Source organism: Microcebus murinus, chromosome 23, assembly GCF_040939455.1.
Source record: "Microcebus murinus isolate Inina chromosome 23, M.murinus_Inina_mat1.0, whole genome shotgun sequence".
NCBI lineage: Eukaryota > Metazoa > Chordata > Mammalia > Primates > Cheirogaleidae > Microcebus > Microcebus murinus.
Genome location: NC_134126.1, coordinates 24729146 through 24748681, shown reverse-complemented (window position 1 = coordinate 24748681; position 19536 = coordinate 24729146). Strand labels below are relative to the sequence as shown.

Here is a 19536-nt window from a genome sequence, read left to right as displayed (position 1 = left end):
TCTCTGAAGTATACTCTCCTGGGCAGTGTTTCTAGCTGAAATTCAGGGAGGTTTTTTGAGTAAATGGAAGAAGGGAAGACTGAAATTTAGTATTTGGTGCCACATTAGGCATTAAATCAAAGTTTAGAAAATTATAGAAATTTATAAAATTGGTCCACATTTTAAAATGAAAATCATTTAAGGTTTATTAAAATACCTAAAGTGGCAAAGAAGTGTAGTTAAAAGGTCAGAGATACGGGTTTGGCATTGTCAGTAACTAGCTGAAACCCTCATTATATGGTACTTAGACTGTCAGGAATTTGAGACAATTACAGGTAAAATGGGTACAATTTCTTTTAATTTCTCAATTAAAATGTACAGTGTCAGTCTTTCTTGAACTTTTGAAATGTGTATTCTGCCATTCTCAATAGTAATTAATATTAGAAAGTAATATGTTTTTAATTCTGGTTAAAAAATAGCTTAAGTTATTGTGAAGTAAATATAGTCTCCATAAATATTAAAATATGGAGAATAAACATTTAGCTCCAAATACTTTGTGTTTATACTTCTATATTTCACATTTCTATTGTTTTATAAGTCTAAATATCTTTATATTCTATTGCATATGCGAACATTTTAGAACAAACCCTAAGAATGGAACCAAATTTTTCAATAGCATTATATTTTTATTTATGTTCTCTTCCTCTCTAGGATAATATTAAGGTGTCAGTTTCATTATTTACAATGTTGAAAGTAAAACTTAGTAGTTCCTACAAAAGAAACAGAGATATACATTAAAGTATATATTTGAAATTCTCATTTATAAAAACATATATCCAACTTTCTAAAAATTATGATGATGAATAGTAAATTCTAAAAGTATCTATATGTAAGTTTTTGAGTTTAACTTACTGCTTAAACTACTCTGACCCTATAGGGTAGCTTTTGATTGTAGTTGATAGTTAATTATTATTGTATTACTTTCTTTGTGGCAGCATATGAAAATTGTTTTTACATCATCCTCCTAAAGAAATATTAGGTATTTATTTACATGTTAGATTAAAGAATAGAGTTAAAAACTAAAAACATTTAAATTTGCTTTTCTTAGGATATGTCAGCTCAAGGATCATCTTCACAGCTTCCTAAACCTTTTGATCCTGAGCCAGAAGCTAAATATGGCACACTGGATGTGACTTTTGACTATGACTCACAAGAACAGAAGCTTCTGGTAACAGTGACAGCTGTCACAGACATCCCAACTTATAACAGGACAGGTGGCAACTCATGGCAAGTACACCTTGTTCTTCTACCTATAAAGAAACAGAGAGCAAAAACCAGCATCCAGAGAGGACCATGCCCTGTCTTCACAGAAACATTTAAATTTAATCATGTTGAATCTGAGATGATTGGAAATTATGCAGTTCGGTTTAGACTGTATGGTGTACATCGCATGAAAAAAGAAAAGATTGTGGGGGAAAAGATTTTTTATTTAACAAAATTGAATCTTCAAGGGAAAATGTCATTGCCTGTGATATTGGAACCTTCTTACAATCATTCTGTGAGTATCTCATCAAGTGGCCTGAATATAGTTTATGTTCATGGTATATAATACACAGAATTTTTAAAATCTATAATCCACCAAACAACTTTCTCAGTCCATCTTTTATATAGTAAACATACCTTTACAAAAATTTCTGAGCCCTGGATAGGTAGGTATAATTTTCTCCTGTCTATAAAAGTTGCCCCTGGAGGTGATTCATGATTTGTTTTATGTATTTTATTTTCTCCTTCACAGAATTCTAGCCCCAAGACCTTACATGTTTGTTCCTTTGTTGAACATTTATTAAATGGTTGATTATGACATCATCCAAACTCCTTATAGAATTTCTTATTTTATTTCCAGGTTAAAACTAGATGATATAAGGCCGGGCGCTGTGGCTCACGCCTGTAATCCTAGCTCTTGGGAGGCCGAGGCGGGCGGATTGCTCAAGGTCAGGAGTTCAAAACCAGCCTGAGCAAGAGCGAGACCCCGTCTCTACTATAAATAGAAAGAAATTAATTGGCCAACTGATATATATATAAAAAATTAGCCGGGCATGGTGGCGCATGCCTGTAGTCCCAGCTACTCGGGAGGCTGAGGCAGAAGGATCACTGGAGCCCAGGAGTTTGAGGTTGCTGTGAGCTAGGCTGACGCCACGGCACTCACTCTAGCCTGGACAACAAAGCGAGACTCTGTCTCAAAAAAAAAAAAAAAAAAAAAAAAAAAAAAAAAAAAACTAGATGATATAAAACTAGAACTATCTAGTCTCATAACTTACTTGCTGTATTGCAGAAATTATTTTCTCATACAGAATATGTACTGCTGCCAGGGTCGTGACTCTCCATAATCTCTCCAAAGCTGCTGTGAAATTATTTTAAAAGTTCAAAAAAAATCTGCCCCCCATTATACTTTCCATCCTTTTAAACAAAGATTTTGAAGTATTGCTGGGAGAACACTTAAGCTTGGTACTTTCAGCTAGTTCTCTCTTTTCTCCTTTTTCCTCCAGAGTATAATCGCCTGCAAATCTCCCTCTCTCCATATTTTTAACTGTATTCCCACAGGTATTGCAAATCACAGGAGAGAAATGTCTGCACTGTTTATTTAAACCAAAGAGATACGTTATGCCAGATAGTTATTATATTTAGATTATGAGAAAAATCTGTGATATGCTGTAAGTGCAAATTATGACTTATATTTATTCCTCTCTGCTATATTGAATAAAAAGCATTTTCAAAATATAAATCTTTACATTTTAGATAGATTTACATTTTAAAATAAAGGTATAGTATTTTAGGTCTTTCTTCCCCTCCCCCCCAAATTCCCATGATTAGTAAAGCAATAGGGTTGTTTTTAAGCTTTTAAATGTGTAAGCTTAAGTCCAAGTTTAAGGTCTCACCGTATTTACACCAGGGAGCGTTTGATGTTGTAGGACCTTTGAATGAATCGAACCATGCCATCTTAACTAGATAATTTTAGCATCTTTAAATACGAAAAGATGGTAAAAAAAAAAAAAAAGATGATGGTAAATATATTCATATGAGCTTATAAGATAAATTTAATCTTTATTGGGAAAATTAATAATTTGTTATCCTTTTAAATTTTCAGGATTACCATTTTTGGGAAATACCTTGTTTAAATGATATCAAAGTTTATAAGAGGAGATGTTTAAATAACATGCAGGCTGTATTTCAGGGGGAAAATAAATTTTTCATAAAATTGAATAATCTGCAATTATTAACATGATTTTGAAAGTTTTCTCATTATTTGGTCTGAGCAATCACTAGTTATTCTGTGGTAAATACACTCTTATATGGAAATAACTGATATAAATGAGAAGAGAAAGACTATATCATCAAGAGGTACGTATTTTGTATTGCTTTATTTACTTCAAATTATTCCCAGTTCTGTTTTAATTGTATTCATTTCACCAAGAAAATGGAGCTATAGAAAATAATATGGTCTTATCTCTGGTCAAACTAAATAATTTTTATATGCATCTACACTATGTACATTAGCTTATAGTCATTGATTCTATAATCTTTTTTTTACCAACTAGTACAATAAATTTCTGAGAAGTGTTCACAAAAAGGAAAAAGTGCTAAATAAATAGGTTTTAAGATATAACATTTAAATATGAATAAAACTATCCATCTTCTGCTCTTAGAGAATTTTTTTTCTACCTTGACACACTTCTCAAATTCAATAGCTATGTTTAATTGTTCCTCCTTGTTTTCCTTCTTTCTACACCTTGTCAAAATCCCATTGGCACACCAAACCTGGCACACCAAAATTGTGAGGTTAATACTCGTGATTCTGTCTATCAATTAACTTGTCATAGAAAATATAATAGCAATAGAATGTATATATTCACTTTGCCTAAGTTTTAATTTTAACTATATGGAGAAATCTCATGATTATAGTTAACTTGGGTGCTAGATTGACCAGAAGCAGAAAGGAAAGAACTTTAATAAGCTCAATTAAAAATGAAAAAGAAGAGAATTCACAATTGATATCATAGAAATATAAAACATCATCTTTGAATACTATAACAATCTTTATGCCCAAAAGCTTGAAACATGGAGGAAATGGACGAATTCTTAGAAATACACAACCCCCCTAGGCTCAATCAGGAAGAAATAGAATTCCTGAACAGACTAATCAAGCACCGAAATTGAAGCAGCAATAAAAAATCTTCCAATAAAAAAAGTCCCAGACCAGATGGGTTCATGCCCAAATTTTACTATATTTAAATTCTTGATACATAATTTACAATAGTAGGTAATTCATTTGAAAAATGCTTTAAGTGGTACTAATTTTTTTAAATGATACATATGAACATGTGTTTTATCAGAATATATTTTATACACCAACCAGTAGTAATGATACTGCTTATAGTATTTCCTCTGACTTAATATATTGAGGATGTTTCTTCCAAAATCATTGTGATTATGTTTACTGAAATGTTTATTTTGAGGTGGATAGGGTTTAATGCTACTTTTCCAGAGTAATGCCTGTTTTGGCAAACAGGGAGAATTTAAAGAGAACTGGAAAATACTAATTGCAAAAATGTTTTTCTCTCTAGAAAGGATATTCTCTGATCTTATCAAAAATATATATTGTTTTCTTTCCTGTATCTCTTAGACTTAGAATTGTTTACATAGGTTCTATATATCTTAGCTATTTCCTGTGTTCTTTTTTTTTTTTTTTTTTTTTTTTGAGACAGAGTCTCGCTTTGTTGTCCAGGCTAGAGTGAGTGCCGTGGCGTCAGCCTAGCTCACAGCAACCTCAAACTCCTGGGCTCCAGTGATCCTTCTGCCTCAGCCTCCCGAGTAGCTGGGACTACAGGCATGCGCCACCATGCCCGGCTAATTTTTTATATATATATCAGTTGGCCAATTAATTTCTTTCTATTTATAGTAGAGACGGGGTCTCGCTCTTGCTCAGGCTGGTTTTGAACTCCTGACCTTGAGCAATCCGCCCGCCTCGGCCTCCCAAGAGCTAGGATTACAGGCGTGAGCCACAGCGCCCGGCCTCCTGTGTTCTTTTTATAGTCATTTACTTTGGAGCAACTAATGATTAGAATCTTACTAAATTACATTTTTTTTGTAGTATAAAAAGCTAATAGAAATGAAAACTTAATGAGTTTGGTGCACATAGTTTTGTTATATTTTGAAATCACCTGATGTTGTGTACTTGAACTATTATATACACACACACACACACACACACACACAGTCATGTGCCGCATAACATTTCAGTCAACGACATATCACATATATGATGGTGGTCCCATAAGATTATAATACTGCATTTTCACTGTGTCTTCTCTATGTTTAGATACATAAATACTTACCACTGTGTTACAGTTGCCTACAGTATTCAGTAGTAATATGCCATATAATACAGTTTGTATCCTAGGATCCATAGACTGTACCATACAGCCCAGGTATGTAGTAGGCTACACCATCTAGGTTTGTGTAAGTAGTGTTCTGTGATGTTCACACAATGACAAAATCACCTAACAGTGCATTTCTCAGAACATATCCCCACCATTAAGTAACGTACGACTATAATTTGTATAATAAAAATTACATACATATCTCTTAATATTTCTGTATTTTACAATAAAAAGTAATCAGTGAACTGATTAAACTTTAATTTGGCTTACTTTTAAGGGAGTAAGGAACTGTTTTAGTTTATAAAAGACAGCATGCATTAGAAGTACATTTTTCATAGTAGTCAATTTATTTTAGGGGCTTATATTTTTCCCTGAAATGAAAGTTGGCATTGTTTCTTAAACTGTGTTCATGTTGTAAAAATGGTTTTTTAAACTAATTCATTTGTGATTTGTCACAAAAGATTAAAGAATTACTAGATAATAGAAATCTACCATTGTAATGCCAAAATTGTTAGACTTTCGAGACCAAGTTTATGTTTGCATTTAGGAGGGTTGGTGTAGACTAAGGTTTGAGAGCATGGCAGCTCTGTAGGCCCTGTGTTCACATCTTGGCTACCCTTCCATCCCAACTGTGTGTCCTTGAGCAAATACTCAACTTCTCTGTGCCTGATTTTCTTCATTTGTAAAAAGTGATGATAATATATTTGCCTCATAAAATTTTTGTGAGGATTTAGGGCATTAATCCATGTAAAGTACTTAGAACATCATCTGGCATAGGGTAGGAACTTAATAAATGCTAACTATTATTTGGTCTTATTCATGTATGAATAAATTTAATGTTCTAATTTCTTAATTAGGTACTAGTCAGTAAAAATTCTCATATTGTATTTTTCAAGTTTCAAAATCAGAAGAAAAGTAACAATCTGGAAAAAAAAGAAAGTGAAAGCACTTTATTTAATCCAACAATACAAGTAGCTAGTAAAGTAACTTTTTCAGGAGCTAATTATAATTCAGGCTTTGAATGTTTCTAAGATATAACTTTTTAGAAATATATTCTGAGTAATTATTAAGAAGTCTGAATCATAAATATCCTTTAAATATAAATGCAGTTTTATTTTCAGACATAATTGTAACTCCTATTCCATTAAAATATATCAAGAAGCTTAGACTAGGTTATTCTGAGCTAGCAAACCCTGAAACTTTTAAATGGCTTATAAGCAACAAAAGTTTCTTTCTTACTTAGGCTCCGTGTCCATTGTGGGCCAGTTATGGCTCTCTTCCCTGTCTTGTCTTCTCTGTGAGATCCAGACCAATAGGGGAGGTTCTTTCTGAAACTTTGCTGGTTGTCATGGCAGAGAACATAGCAAACTAATCCTTGTCTCTTAAAGCTTCTGCCTAAAATTGACATACCCTACTTCCACTTCCATTTCATTGTCTAAAGCAGGGGTTGGCAAACTTTTTCTGTAAAATGCCAGAGAGTTAATTTTTTTTTTAGTTTTCATAGGCCACATATGGTCTCAGTCACATATTTTTTTTTTTTACAACCTCTTTTAAAAATGTAAAATTCTTAACATACTGGCTGTACAAAAAACAGACTACATGCAGCATTCAGTTTGCAGCCTGTTGTCTGCCGACCTATGGTCTATAAGCAAGTCATTTAGCAAAGCCTGGTATCAACAGTGTGGGGCAGTGAATAATTGTGAACAATATTCCATGCCAAGAATTGTTAAGATTAATATTAACTATAGATTAACATTTATGTTTTCTATATCAGTGGTTTTCAAATAAATTTGTACTCTTTATAGTATATAAATTTGCTCTCTTGGTACAAACATTCTCTTTTAAATATTATTTAAATAATAGATTTGCATAACAAGGTCTTTCCTATATACTTAGCTCTATCTAGTTATCATAATTTCTGAATCCAGTTTCTTAATTCATAAAAATATTATTGAGCTTTAGAAACTTAAATATTAATATCTGACAGATTTTAGTATATTAAACAAGTTGGCCTAAACTGTCAGTGCCAGAAGAAAATGCAAGTAATTGTTTGTTTATTCTTATAAAGATAGTGGATTAAGCACATATAATTATTTCTTTTTCTTCCCATAATTTCCACTAAAATGATAGTTTTATAGTTTACAAAAATAAACACACACACATATGTCCATTCACATTTATACCCACAAGGTCAAAGTTAGCTGGAAAAAGGTATCAGCGGATGAGATACCAACTTCTGGAAAGCATTTTGGATGGATGGTGGTTACTGACTCAGTGGAATGGCGATAACCTAGCATAAAGTGCACATAGATGAAAGAGAGCGCTAATCTGACCCCCAGAACCATACTTACTTCCATATAAAGCATGGGTACCATGAGTCTAAGGATTAAAAGTAAGAGAGTCACTAAAAATTTGTGAAGTTTCTTGTATCTCCATCTAGCATGAGAAATAGTGGCGGACTTGTCTCTAGCCCTTGGGCAGTAAATATCATTTGTTATACTCTGGAAAAACTCAAGATTCCAAGTGAAGACTATGTCATACTGGCATTTAGGGGTCCTCCAGGGAAATTGCTTGATCCCATTGAATCACACGTATGCCTATCAGTGAATAAACCTTTTTGAAAAGTATAGAGTTTTTTTTTTTTTTTTTTTTTTTTTTTGAGACAGAGTCTCGCTTTGTTGCCCAGGCTAGAGTGAGTGCCGTGGCGTCAGCCTAGCTCACAGCAACCTCAAACTCCTGGGCTCGAGTGATCCTTCTGCCTCAGCCTCCCGGGTAGCTGGGACTACAGGCATGCGCCACCATGCCCGGCTAATTTTTTTTTTTTTTATATATATCAGTTGGCCAATTAATTTCTTTCTATTTATAGTAGAGACGGGGTCTCACTCTTGCTCAGGCTGGTTTCGAACTCCTGACCTTGAGCAATCCGCCCGCCTCGGCCTCCCAAGAGCTAGGATTACAGGCGTGAGCCACAGCGCCCGGCCAAGTATAGAGTTTTTGATTAGAGTTTTAGTGATATACTCTTAAATATTGATACAAACAAATAATCATGGCTCAGAAGACATGAATAGAAAACCTCTACCAGGAAAGAGAAAACTTAGGATAAACAGAAAACAAAATTACCCAACAGAAAGAATCTATAGTATGAAGATTACGAGAAAATTAAAAACTAATTTTTAGTGTCTTTAGAAAGATTTGAGAATACATACATTTTTAAAAAAGAGAGAAAATACTCAGGAAAAGGAATAATCATAGAAGAAAAGACTTTTGTAAATTACACATAAGATTGTAGAAAGGTCTGTACAGAGATGGGCAAAGTATGGCCATCCACCTGTTTTTGTAAGAAAGTTTTATTGGAACACAGCCGTTCCCATTCGTTTATGTATCGTCTATGACTGTCTTCAAGTTACAACAGCAGAGTAAGTAATTACAACAGAGATCATGTGGCTCATTAATTCAAAGAATTTACTACCTGGCCCTTTACAGATAAAGTTTGCTAACCCCTTAGTTAGAAGATAGAGTGAAAAAAGTCTTCAGAAAATAAAAAAGGAATATAGAGTAGAAAAGAAACAGATGGAAAGATTAAAAAAAGAAAAAGGATCATATGACTAACAGGTGATTCATAAAGAAAGAAAAAGGAAACAGAAGGGGGAATTTGTATTAAAAATACAAGAAAATTTGCCAAAGCTGAAGGGCTTAAGTCTCCAGTTAAAGGACTTGAACAATAAATGGAAAGTCCAGACGTAGACACATCATTGTGAAAGTTCAGAACACCAGGGGTAAAAGAGAAGATCCTAAAAGATCCCAGGCAACATAAAAATAAATGAAGATCAGAAGGGCATCAGACTGCTCAACTACAAAGCTAGATGCTAGAAGACAAAGTTAAGCTAACGCTTCAAAATTGAAAGAAAAAGTTATTTTCACCATATTAAATATTGTGTATAATCTCCTTAAATCCTAATAAGTACAACACTATTGTGAGTATCCTTTTTCCCCATTTACAGATGACAAAACTGTACTTTAGAGTTACTGTGTTACATTTCATTGCCTGGCAATCTGCAAATATTCCCAGCCTTTTCTAGTTTCTTTCTTGGATTTCAGAGGAATACATTTCTGAGATTCCCTAGAGTTCTGGATGCTAATCAGGTTCTACCAATTAAATGTATTTGTGCATGACTTGCAAGGTGAAATTGAGGCAGAGGAGGCCATTTTTATACTGCTTCAGGCAGGCAAGTTTAAGGAAAGATGTTTTTCTCCCTCCAGTAACATTCTAATAGCTAGTTTTCAGCTTCGTGAATGCTAAGAGATAATTGTAATGATGACTTCCCCATCCCTTGATCAAGCTAAGGTTTTTTACCTCTTAATGTATTTCTCTGCCTTCTTGGTAAAGTAGTAGCTCCTTTAGCAGGTTAGTTTTTGGTGTTATAGGAGTCGTTCCTACAGAACAGCCTAAATCCTGCTACTCCGTATCTTCCAACAATTTTGTAAGTATCTAATTTTCTGAATTAAATCTATTGTAAAACACCCAAAGTGATTTCTGTCTCCTTCACTGAACCCTGATGCAGTTCTCAAAGGTTTAGTGTTAATGTTAGAATAAGGTCTGAGATTTTTCAGATTTTAAAATTTATATGTAGGCAGTCCATGCTATACTAAGACACTGCTAGTCATAACTAGGGTTTGATTCTAGTTAAAATGGTTTTTAACATGTAATTTCTGAGAATGATTACGTTAGTAGAAAGTGGTGAGGGTGACATTCATTTTCTGTCTTCAGCTTGAATAGAGATTCCATGCCGTATATATAGTTTTAAGCACTTGATGTATATTAATTCAGATACCCTCTGATATTGGTACTGTTATCTTCAATTTATAGCTGAAAAAACAGGCATAGAAAGGTTAACTGAATTGCCCGGGGCCACATACATAGTGAGTTGCAGAGTAGGGATTTAAATCCATCTGTCTCCACAGTCTGTTCGTTTAGCTATTCTATACCTTATCATTGTATCTTATCATACTAAATTTGACCTAAAAGGAGGTTGGATTTGTCTAGGAATGTTGACAGAACCAAGTTTAAAGTATGAACATGTCTTTACTCCCATGTAACTTATTTTTATTAGATGTAAAAATCTCTCAGAATCTCTAAAATGTCAAGATTGTGATTTTTAAGACAAAAATACAATGTAAAATAGATCCAGAAATGAAAACTAAAAGTGTTCTTTTCATCATCAGTACTGGCTGCTCAAAATATATTATGACCAAAATAATTTTATGAAAAAGTACTGGATTCTCTGTGGCTCCCTCCCATTTCTTTTTAAATTTTAGGTTTTTTGGATGTTTCTTATATTTTTCTCAATCTTTCTGTACCCTAGAATGTATTATGAAATAGGTTAACTCATTAACAATCCTAGAATCTCATACCTCAGATCAATTAACAGTTGACTAAATTGTATTGATTACATATAGAAAAGTAGAAGCATTTGATAATTTTATGCTCCTTAGTGATTGGGATTCTCATAGTAGGGGCTTTAGTATTTAAAATGGGAAAGATGATAAAGTGTGTTTTTACAGGCAGTCCCCACCTAATGAATGCATTGTGTTTCTGTATTCATTTATAAGTCAGAAGTTTATTTGTAAATCAGTGTTTGGACGGTGTTTGCAAGTTTGAACTAAGGCTAAATATTACAAAGGCACTAAAGATTATAGGGGAACCATTTAAACTTGATTTCCACTGGGTAACAAGAGATACATTTCCCATCCTCACCCTCACTCCCATGGCAGTGGCTCTAGCAACCTAGAAATGGGAATCCTTGGGGCGTTGATAAGGAGACCCCTCAGTGAGGAAGTTGGTGGAGGAGGTGACAGTATCACTGATTGCTGTATCAGTGATCCCCTCAGCAGACTTCCTCCTAGATTCCATTGGCTAGGATTTGGTCACATGCCCATGGCCTCTGCCAGAGAGACTGGAAATGCAAGTGCCTGGCATTTTTAGTCTCCAGAGTGGGAGGAGAGCCCTTCCAGCAAGAAATAAAGAGATTGGCAATGGCTGTTGAGTGGACAACCAACTGTTCACTCTGGCTTACAACCAGGGATTTTGGTAGCAAGCTTCAAGCTTATATAATTATACTTGAAATTTATAAATTCAAATTTATGCTTTCCTGTTAAAATATCTTTTGGAAGAATGTATGTAAAATGACTGATTTCTCCTTTAAATTTCTCCCCTCTTTCCAAATACATGTTATTTTATATTTAATTGGATGATCAGATCTGATATATAACCATTAATTATTTTCAAGGTAGATTTACATATGTAGTCTGTTGACTAGTGAACAGCTATCTTATCTTGTAAAAGCAAACAAAAGTTTGCAATTCATACATAATATTTCTTTCTTTTTCCTTCTACATGCCAATCTATTTTCATCTTCTTTTAATAAGAACTTAGGCTTCTTTACCTTTGGAAAATATTTGTTTCATATTTTATATTAGAAATGCCACTCTTCAGAAAGTCAGTATTTAAAAACTGAAATATTTGTTATGAAGTGGATCCACTACCCTCTTCTACAGAACTTCTCAGAGTGAGCTGTACTAACCATTTGCATTAGAATCTCCTGGAATACTTTTGAACAGTGTTGATCCCTGGGCTCAATGCTAGATCCACGGAATCAGAATTACTGGGAAGTAGCCTAAGAATCTGTGCTTTAAACAAATTGCCCTAGTGATAGTTGCATACACTAAAATATCAGAGCTACCAGTATATAAAATGTTTTTCCAAGGAACATTGTGGATGTGAATTAGATGAGTGATATATTTTGGCGTACGTTCTGAGGATATATTTTTGTCTGTTTTTGTGTTTCTTCAGATCTTTCCATCTTTTATTGTCTTTGGTTTCCTTTCCAAATATTTAGCAATGTATGTTCATTAGGAATCCAAAAAATAATTAAGAAGAGTAGAATTATAAAGAAGTACAAAGGAAATTATAGTAAAACTATGAAGAGAAGTTTCCCTTTTAGAAAATCCCACATCATCATTTAATTAACTAACATTACTCATAAGGAGCAAGAGATTACATTGGGTAAATATTTGCATCAGTTAAGATTCTGTTAGCTTCAAGCGAATGCAAACCAACTCAAAATGGCTTAAGCAATAATGAAGGACCCAGAGTGTAGGCCTTTCTTCAGGCATAACTAAAATATTATAATGTTATCAAGGTACTGGTTTCTCTCTCTACACTGCTCTCCTACCCTGTCTTCCGTATGTCAGCTTCAAAATTGGGTTTCACATAGTGGCCCTCTTGAAACTCCTTGTGTCTCACTGGGTTACATGCCAATTCCAGAACCAATAACTGTGGCTACGGGACAGGCTATGCTGATTAGCTTGTACCCTGGAGCTAGGTGATGGATCACCTCCCAAGTCACATCAGATGAGAGTTGGAAAGGAGTTAAGTTCACAGTACCTCTACTGGAAGGAAGTGATGAATGAATGCTAGGGAGATAACCAAATAATGTATAATATAATGTTTGTTTACATTTCTTAAAAATAAAGTTCATTAAAGCTTTAGTGGTTAGACATATTATAGATGAAATCCTATTTTAAACAGTTTGATGCTACCTCAAAATTAGGCAGACATTTTTGTACATCCCCTTAGCAACCTTGAGTTCTGTGTTTCACACAATTAGTATCTTTCAGGTATACTTAATTGGCCAAGAAAGTCCTGAAAGTCCTAAGTCCTGAAAACTTATTCTCAATCTTGATTACACTAGAATGACTTAGAGAGTTTTAAAAATAAAGATGTCGGGCTCCTACTTAGACCTGTTGAATCATGGGGTCCAAGTATCCTCTTTACAAAGTTCTACAGGAAACTGCCTAAACAGTGTTGATTGCCATTGCCTTGTAGAATCTATATTATCTCCATATCTTATTCTTCACTGTTATTTCCTGTATAGCCATAGGACTAAAATAAGTCATTGCCAAGTTCTGAGACATCTGTTGAGTCTGACCATAAAATTTAACTTGAAACCTTATCATTTAGAAAACTGTAAGACTTGTTAATAGTATAAATATTTTTCTAAAATACTCTGCTCAAACTGCAGCCAACTAAACTATTAAAAATTATATTTAAAACAAACAGTTCTAACTAAAATACTTTATTTTAGTAGGAACTGGATTTTACTGAGTAGTTTGAAGTAGATCTCATTGAAAAGAAGCAGTTATTCACCACCAATAAATGTTAACCATTTCATTGCCTTTGGCTTCTTTCAAAATTTTACTTTTCAGATATATTGTTATATATTATTTAATTTTAATCGAAATATTTAATTTCAGATATATTGTTAATTATTAAAATTATTTATCTCCTCGATTCATTAGAATCTTGGCATATTGCTTTTTCTTGGTATATTTTGCGAACAGAAAAAGGTAAAAAACATTTTAAGAGGAATTAAAGTCATTATAGCCATGAAAAAAGTCTTTTTTACTAGTGTTCATTATATGTAACCTACACTATTATAGATTAGATTTTCTTATATAGATAAGATTGGACTGAGTTAATTAAATGAAGTTTATTGTGGCACTGAAGACATTAGAAATAAATTTTTTAGAAACTGACAATTTTGGGGCTGGGCGGAGTGGTAGCTCATGCCTATAATCCTAGCACTTTGGAAGGCTGAGGCAGAAGGATCGCTTGAGGCCAGGAGTTGGAGACCAGCCTAAGCAAGACCCCATCTCTACAAAAAATAGAAAACTTAGCCAGACATGGTGGTGCACGCCTACTCGGGAGGCTGAGGGGGGAGGGTAACTTGAGCCCAGGAGTTCAAGGTTGCAGTGAACTATGATGGATGAGGCCACTTCGCTCTAGCCTGGGTGACAGAGTGAGACCCTATCTCAAAAAAAAAAAAAAAAAAAAAAAAAAGGAAGAAAAAGACAATGACAAATTCATTATTTCCTGGACTTTATTAGCCTTTTAGGAACAGGAATTTGGGAAAATATGCCATATGTCTCATTAACTGTCCTCAAGGCCATATTTATGTTGTATTTCCACTTGGACTGTACAAAAATTCACACTGTAAAATGACAGAAGAAATGAAGGTAGCATTAAAAGATTTGTTCCCAAATAGCACATTGTGATAAAAGTGAAATAAAAAAGCATTGCTATTTCTATAGCTATTAACATTTCATTTCCTGAGAAATGCTTTTAATGCTCTATGAGGGTATGTACAAAAACAACAGTAATAACATCGTATTAAATAACTCAGGTGGCTAGAGAATTCACTATAAAGTTGCATTAAGACTTTTAGAAATATCCTTCTATATTCATATTTTAATGAACATATAAATCATATTTTGCTATTTCATTTGTCAGTAACTTATTCATAACATTTGAAATTTGAATCAGAACTAATCTTCAAATAGTCTGTTTTGTGGCATAGAGAATTGTTATTACCATTTTAAAGTTTAAGAAAGGAAATTTGAAACTCAAGGTGTTTTTAAATTTAAACTGAAATCATCATTGTCCTAATAGCTTAGTGAGAATGTGTTTAAGATTTTAATTTGTGTAAAGTAGTTAGCACAGTACCTGGGACTTAGTAAACACTCAAATATCAGTCGTGCTAACGTTAGTATATTATCACTTACTACTATTACGTACTACCATCGCCACTACTACTATCACCTTTTACCCATTTTTTCCATAAGGATAGTTTAATTTCGTTTCCTTTTAATGAGAATTCACAGTTCATTATCTTCATAATCCATGTTGTCCCCATGAACATTCTGCATGAATAATTTTAAAAATTTTCTCCCTTTTGTATGGATAGTCTTGAGTAGAACTTGTTATAAAATACAAAGGAAAGTGTAAGTTTTTCAGGTCCTAATTTTACACCAGAATGATATATGCCTGTGGTCCCCAACCTTTTAGGCATCAGGGACTGGTTTCACGGAAGATAATTTTCCCACAGGATTGGGAGTGGAGATGGTTTCAGGATGACTCAAGCACATTACAATTATTGTGCAGTCAGACTTCTTGGCTACTGATAATCCGTATTTGCAGCTGCTCCCCAGCGCTAGCATCACCGTCTCAGCTCCACCTCAGATCATCAGACAGTAGAGTCTCATAAGGAGCGTGCAACCTAGATCCCTTGCAGATGCAATTTACAATAGGGTTCATGCTCCTCTGAGACTCTAATGCCACCGCTGATCTGACAGGAGGAAGGGCTCAGGTGGTGATGTGAGTGATGAGATGTGGCTGTCACTTTCTCACCTACCACTCACTTCCTGCTGTGGGACTCAGTCCCTAACAGGCCATAGACCACTATCAGTCCATGGCCCGGGGGTTGATGACTGCAGATATATACCATATAAGTATCTTTAATGGCTTATAACACTTTTTCATAGAGGCAAAAGTTATGAAATACTACTCTTCTTTTTTAAATTATTTTTCTATTAAAATAAAATACATATTACACACATTTATTTCTATATCTATCTAAATGTTGAAAGCCATGTGTTCACATTGAGGCTACTAATTTCAGTTCAGCACTACAGGGTCCATACTAATTTTCTCCCTTTTTATATTTTTAACTATCTTCTTTGATAGTGAGAAGCAGGGCTCCTGTTATTTTTAATATGTTAACTTATTTGATCAGTCCCTTTGTACGTAACCAATGTTTTATTGCAGCCATTCCTTCTGTATATCGATAGATACTCTCATTCCCAAGCTCAGCTTCCAACTCCCTGTGTCAGTTTTTTCCTCCTACATAAAGTCCTTGTGCTTGGCCTCTGTTTGCACACCCCACCCCCACCCGCCCATGAGTAAAGGCTCTCCTCGCCCTGCACAGGCTTCTAATCCCCATACCAGGCTGCCTCTGAGGCAGGACACCTGCCTTACCCTGCTTGGGCTCTCACGTCCTGCACTAGACCACCCTTCCGAGAAACACTCTACTTAGACTACTTGGGATCTTACTCCTACACTGGACCACCCTTCTAAATGGATGGCTGCCTCCCCCTAAGGGGGTGCTAAGGCTCTGACAGCCCACTGACATAAAGTCATCTGTCAGTGCCCTCAGTGACATGTCTTCCTTCCCTGCTAAGTCTCTTACACCTGTCTGTGGAAATGCCCTCCTCATCCTGCTCAGGATCTGATGGCTACGACCAGGCACCCATCTGGGCTCTTTCTCCATACTAAGTCACTGCTTCATACCTTCCCTCCCATCCCCAGCGTGAACACCCTCTTCACCCTGCTTAGGCTGGTGTGCCACTCCTCTGTGAGGATGCCCTCCTCGCCCTGCTTGAACGTAATAGATTTTTGTAGGTTAATGACTCCTCAGCAGTCTCTCAGTGAGGTCTAAGATGATGATGATGATAATGATTATATGTATGCTGATAATAATGCTAGCCAATAACATATACTGACCATTTATATAGATGTAGCCATACTGTTTGTCACAGTAAGGGTGAGGAGAGCCTTTACCCAGGGGCAGGTGGGGGACATTTTCCCCTTTTCAGGTGTCTATAAAATGGTCACCAGGCATAAACTTTAGAGAATTGCAGCTAGGTATAAGTTTTGGCCTTCTGGGATTAAAGACTGAAAGAAAGTGTTTGGTGGAGCTATCCATGGTACTGAGAAGTCCCCAGGCTCTTCTGGATTCTACTGTAGCTGTGTTTCTTGCCTTAGTGGAACCTATACTTAAATCTATTTGTGAAACACTTTAACTGATAACAAAGTGCTTTCACATACTATATATCTTTAAAGTCTCATACTTTAGTATGTTGTGTAAATGCAACATACACGATATTGACCTCGTTTCTGCCCCTACCCTTAAACAGGCTCCTGTGCCTCCTCCATTCCCTAAATCATTTTACAGCACCGCCGTACAATAATTGATAAAGCAGGGAGCTATAAGGTTATCACATATATCAAATCTTATTGATTGAGCTTCTCAGATCTATGGGTTTATAGTTTTAATTAAATTGGGGGCCTTTTATGCCATTATCTCTTCAAATATTAATTCTGACCACCTGGCCCCTTTCTGAGTCCCTGATTACACATATATGATATGCTTTGAAGTTGTCTCACAACTCACTGTTGTTCTGTTCTTAATTTTTTTTCTTATGTTTTCTCTCTGGCTTAGTTTTTGATAGATTCTATTGCTATGTCTGCAGGTTCATTAATCTTTTCTTCTATAGTGTCTATCATGTTGGTAATCCAATGGTAATCCAATTAGCTATTTTAATGTTTATATCTATAAATTCTATCACCCCTGTCATTTCTGGGTCAGTTTTTGTCAGTTGACTTTTTTCCTTAATAGGGGTTTTATTTTCCTCCTTTTTTGCATGCTTGATAATTTCTTAATGGATGCCAGGTATTGTGGATCTTACATTGTTGGGTGGTGAATTCCTTTGTTTTCTTATAATTTTGAGCGTTGTTCTGGGATGTAGTCAGGCTGCTTGAAAACAGTTTGATCCTTTTGAGGCTTGCTTATAAGTTTTGCTATGGAAAACTGGACATTCTTTATTCTAGGGCTAATTTGACCCCACTACTCAGGCAATTTCCTTCTAAGTACTCAATCCAATGCCCCATATATTACAGGTTTTCTCCACTTTGGCTGTTCAGAGTGTGAATTATTCCCAGGTCTATGTGTGTTCTGGGAATTGTTTTGCCTGATTCCTTCCAGCACTTCTTTCGTTGGCCATAGGTAGTTTGGGGTTCAAAAAGGGTTTTTTAAATATGAATGAGACTTGAGCATCTGTATATATGAATGAGATAAATTCAGTGAAGAGTAATATTTAGGATATGAGACAAATATAGATATGTAGTGTTTTTAAGAAGGCTGGAGAAAATTGGATCCAGACAGCAGGTGAAGAAATTGGTCTGACACAGAAAGAATGTTGAGCATTTTTTCATGTGCTTATTGACCATTTGTGTATCTTCTTAGAAGAAATTTCTATTAAAATCTGGTGCCCATTTTTTAATTGGCTTGCCTCTTTCTTTTTGAGATATAGTAGTTCTTTACATATTCTGGAAACTATTCCTTTAACAGATAAATGGTTGGAAAATATTTTCCTCCCATACTGTTTGTTGTCATTTTACTTTCTTGATGATGTTCTGTGAAGCACAAGTTCAATTTGTCTATTTTTTCTTTTTATTACTTGTGCTCTTAGTGTCATGTCTGTAAAATTAATACAAGGTGACAAAGATTTATTCCTATATTTTCTTCTAATATCATGATTTTAGTTCTTAAATTTAGGACATGCATTAAATTTTTTATATGCTGTAAGGCAGAGGTTTAAAGATAATTGTTTTATATGTGGATATTGTCACATCATTTGTTGAAAAGATTATTCTTTTTTATATAATTATGTTGACATCCTTTGTTGAAAACAAATTGAAAGTCAATGTAAATTTTTATTTCTGGACTCTCAATTATATTCCTTGATCTGTCTGCCTTGAAAATTTATTTTCGGTTAATACATCCAACCCACAAAAGGTAGAACTTACCAGTGAAGCCACCTGGGCTTGGGCTTTACTTTGTGGGAAGTTTTTAGAATAAATTACTAATTCATTCACTGTTATAGGTGTATTCAGGTTTCCTGTTTCTTGAGTCCATTTCAGCAGTTAATGTCTTTCTAGGAATTTTTCCATTTTATTTAGGTTGTCTAACTCATTGAATTGTAGGTAGCATTCCCTTACAATCTTTTTTACTTCTGGAAGGTCAGTAATGATGACTCCTCTTTTATACTTGATTTTAGTAATTTTATGCTCTCTCTTTTTTCTTGGATACTGAAGCTAAAGGATTATTAATTCTGCTGATTTTTCAGTAAATCAATGTTTGATTTTTTAGGTTTTCTCTATATTTCCTAGTCTTTCCATGCCAAAATTTATTATTTTCTTTCTTGCCTTTGCTCTCCATTTATTTTGTTCTTGTTTTTCTAGTTTCTTAAGATGGAAACTTAGGTTACTGATTTACTATCTTTCTTCTTTTTTGATACAGGTTGAACATCCCAAATTTGAAAATCCAAAATCAAAATTCAAAAATTTTGAGTACCAAAAGGACACTCAAAGGAAATGCTCATTGGAGCATTTTGGATTTGGGATTTTTTGATTTGGGATGCTTAACCAATGAATATAATGCAA

The 19536-nt window shown here is 34.5% G+C and overlaps 1 protein-coding gene across 6 annotated transcripts in view; it reads left to right on the top strand.

Annotated features, from left to right (window-relative positions):
* SYT14 (synaptotagmin 14) overlaps positions 1–19536 on the top strand; it is a 154336-nt gene that overhangs the window by 108374 nt on the left and 26426 nt on the right. For all 6 annotated transcript variants that reach the window (XM_012781713.3, XM_012781712.2, XM_012781714.3 and 3 more), the window contains one exon: positions 1088–1537. In XM_012781713.3, the coding sequence (XP_012637167.1) occupies positions 1088–1537 (450 nt within the window). The remainder of the gene's footprint in view (positions 1–1087; positions 1538–19536) is intronic.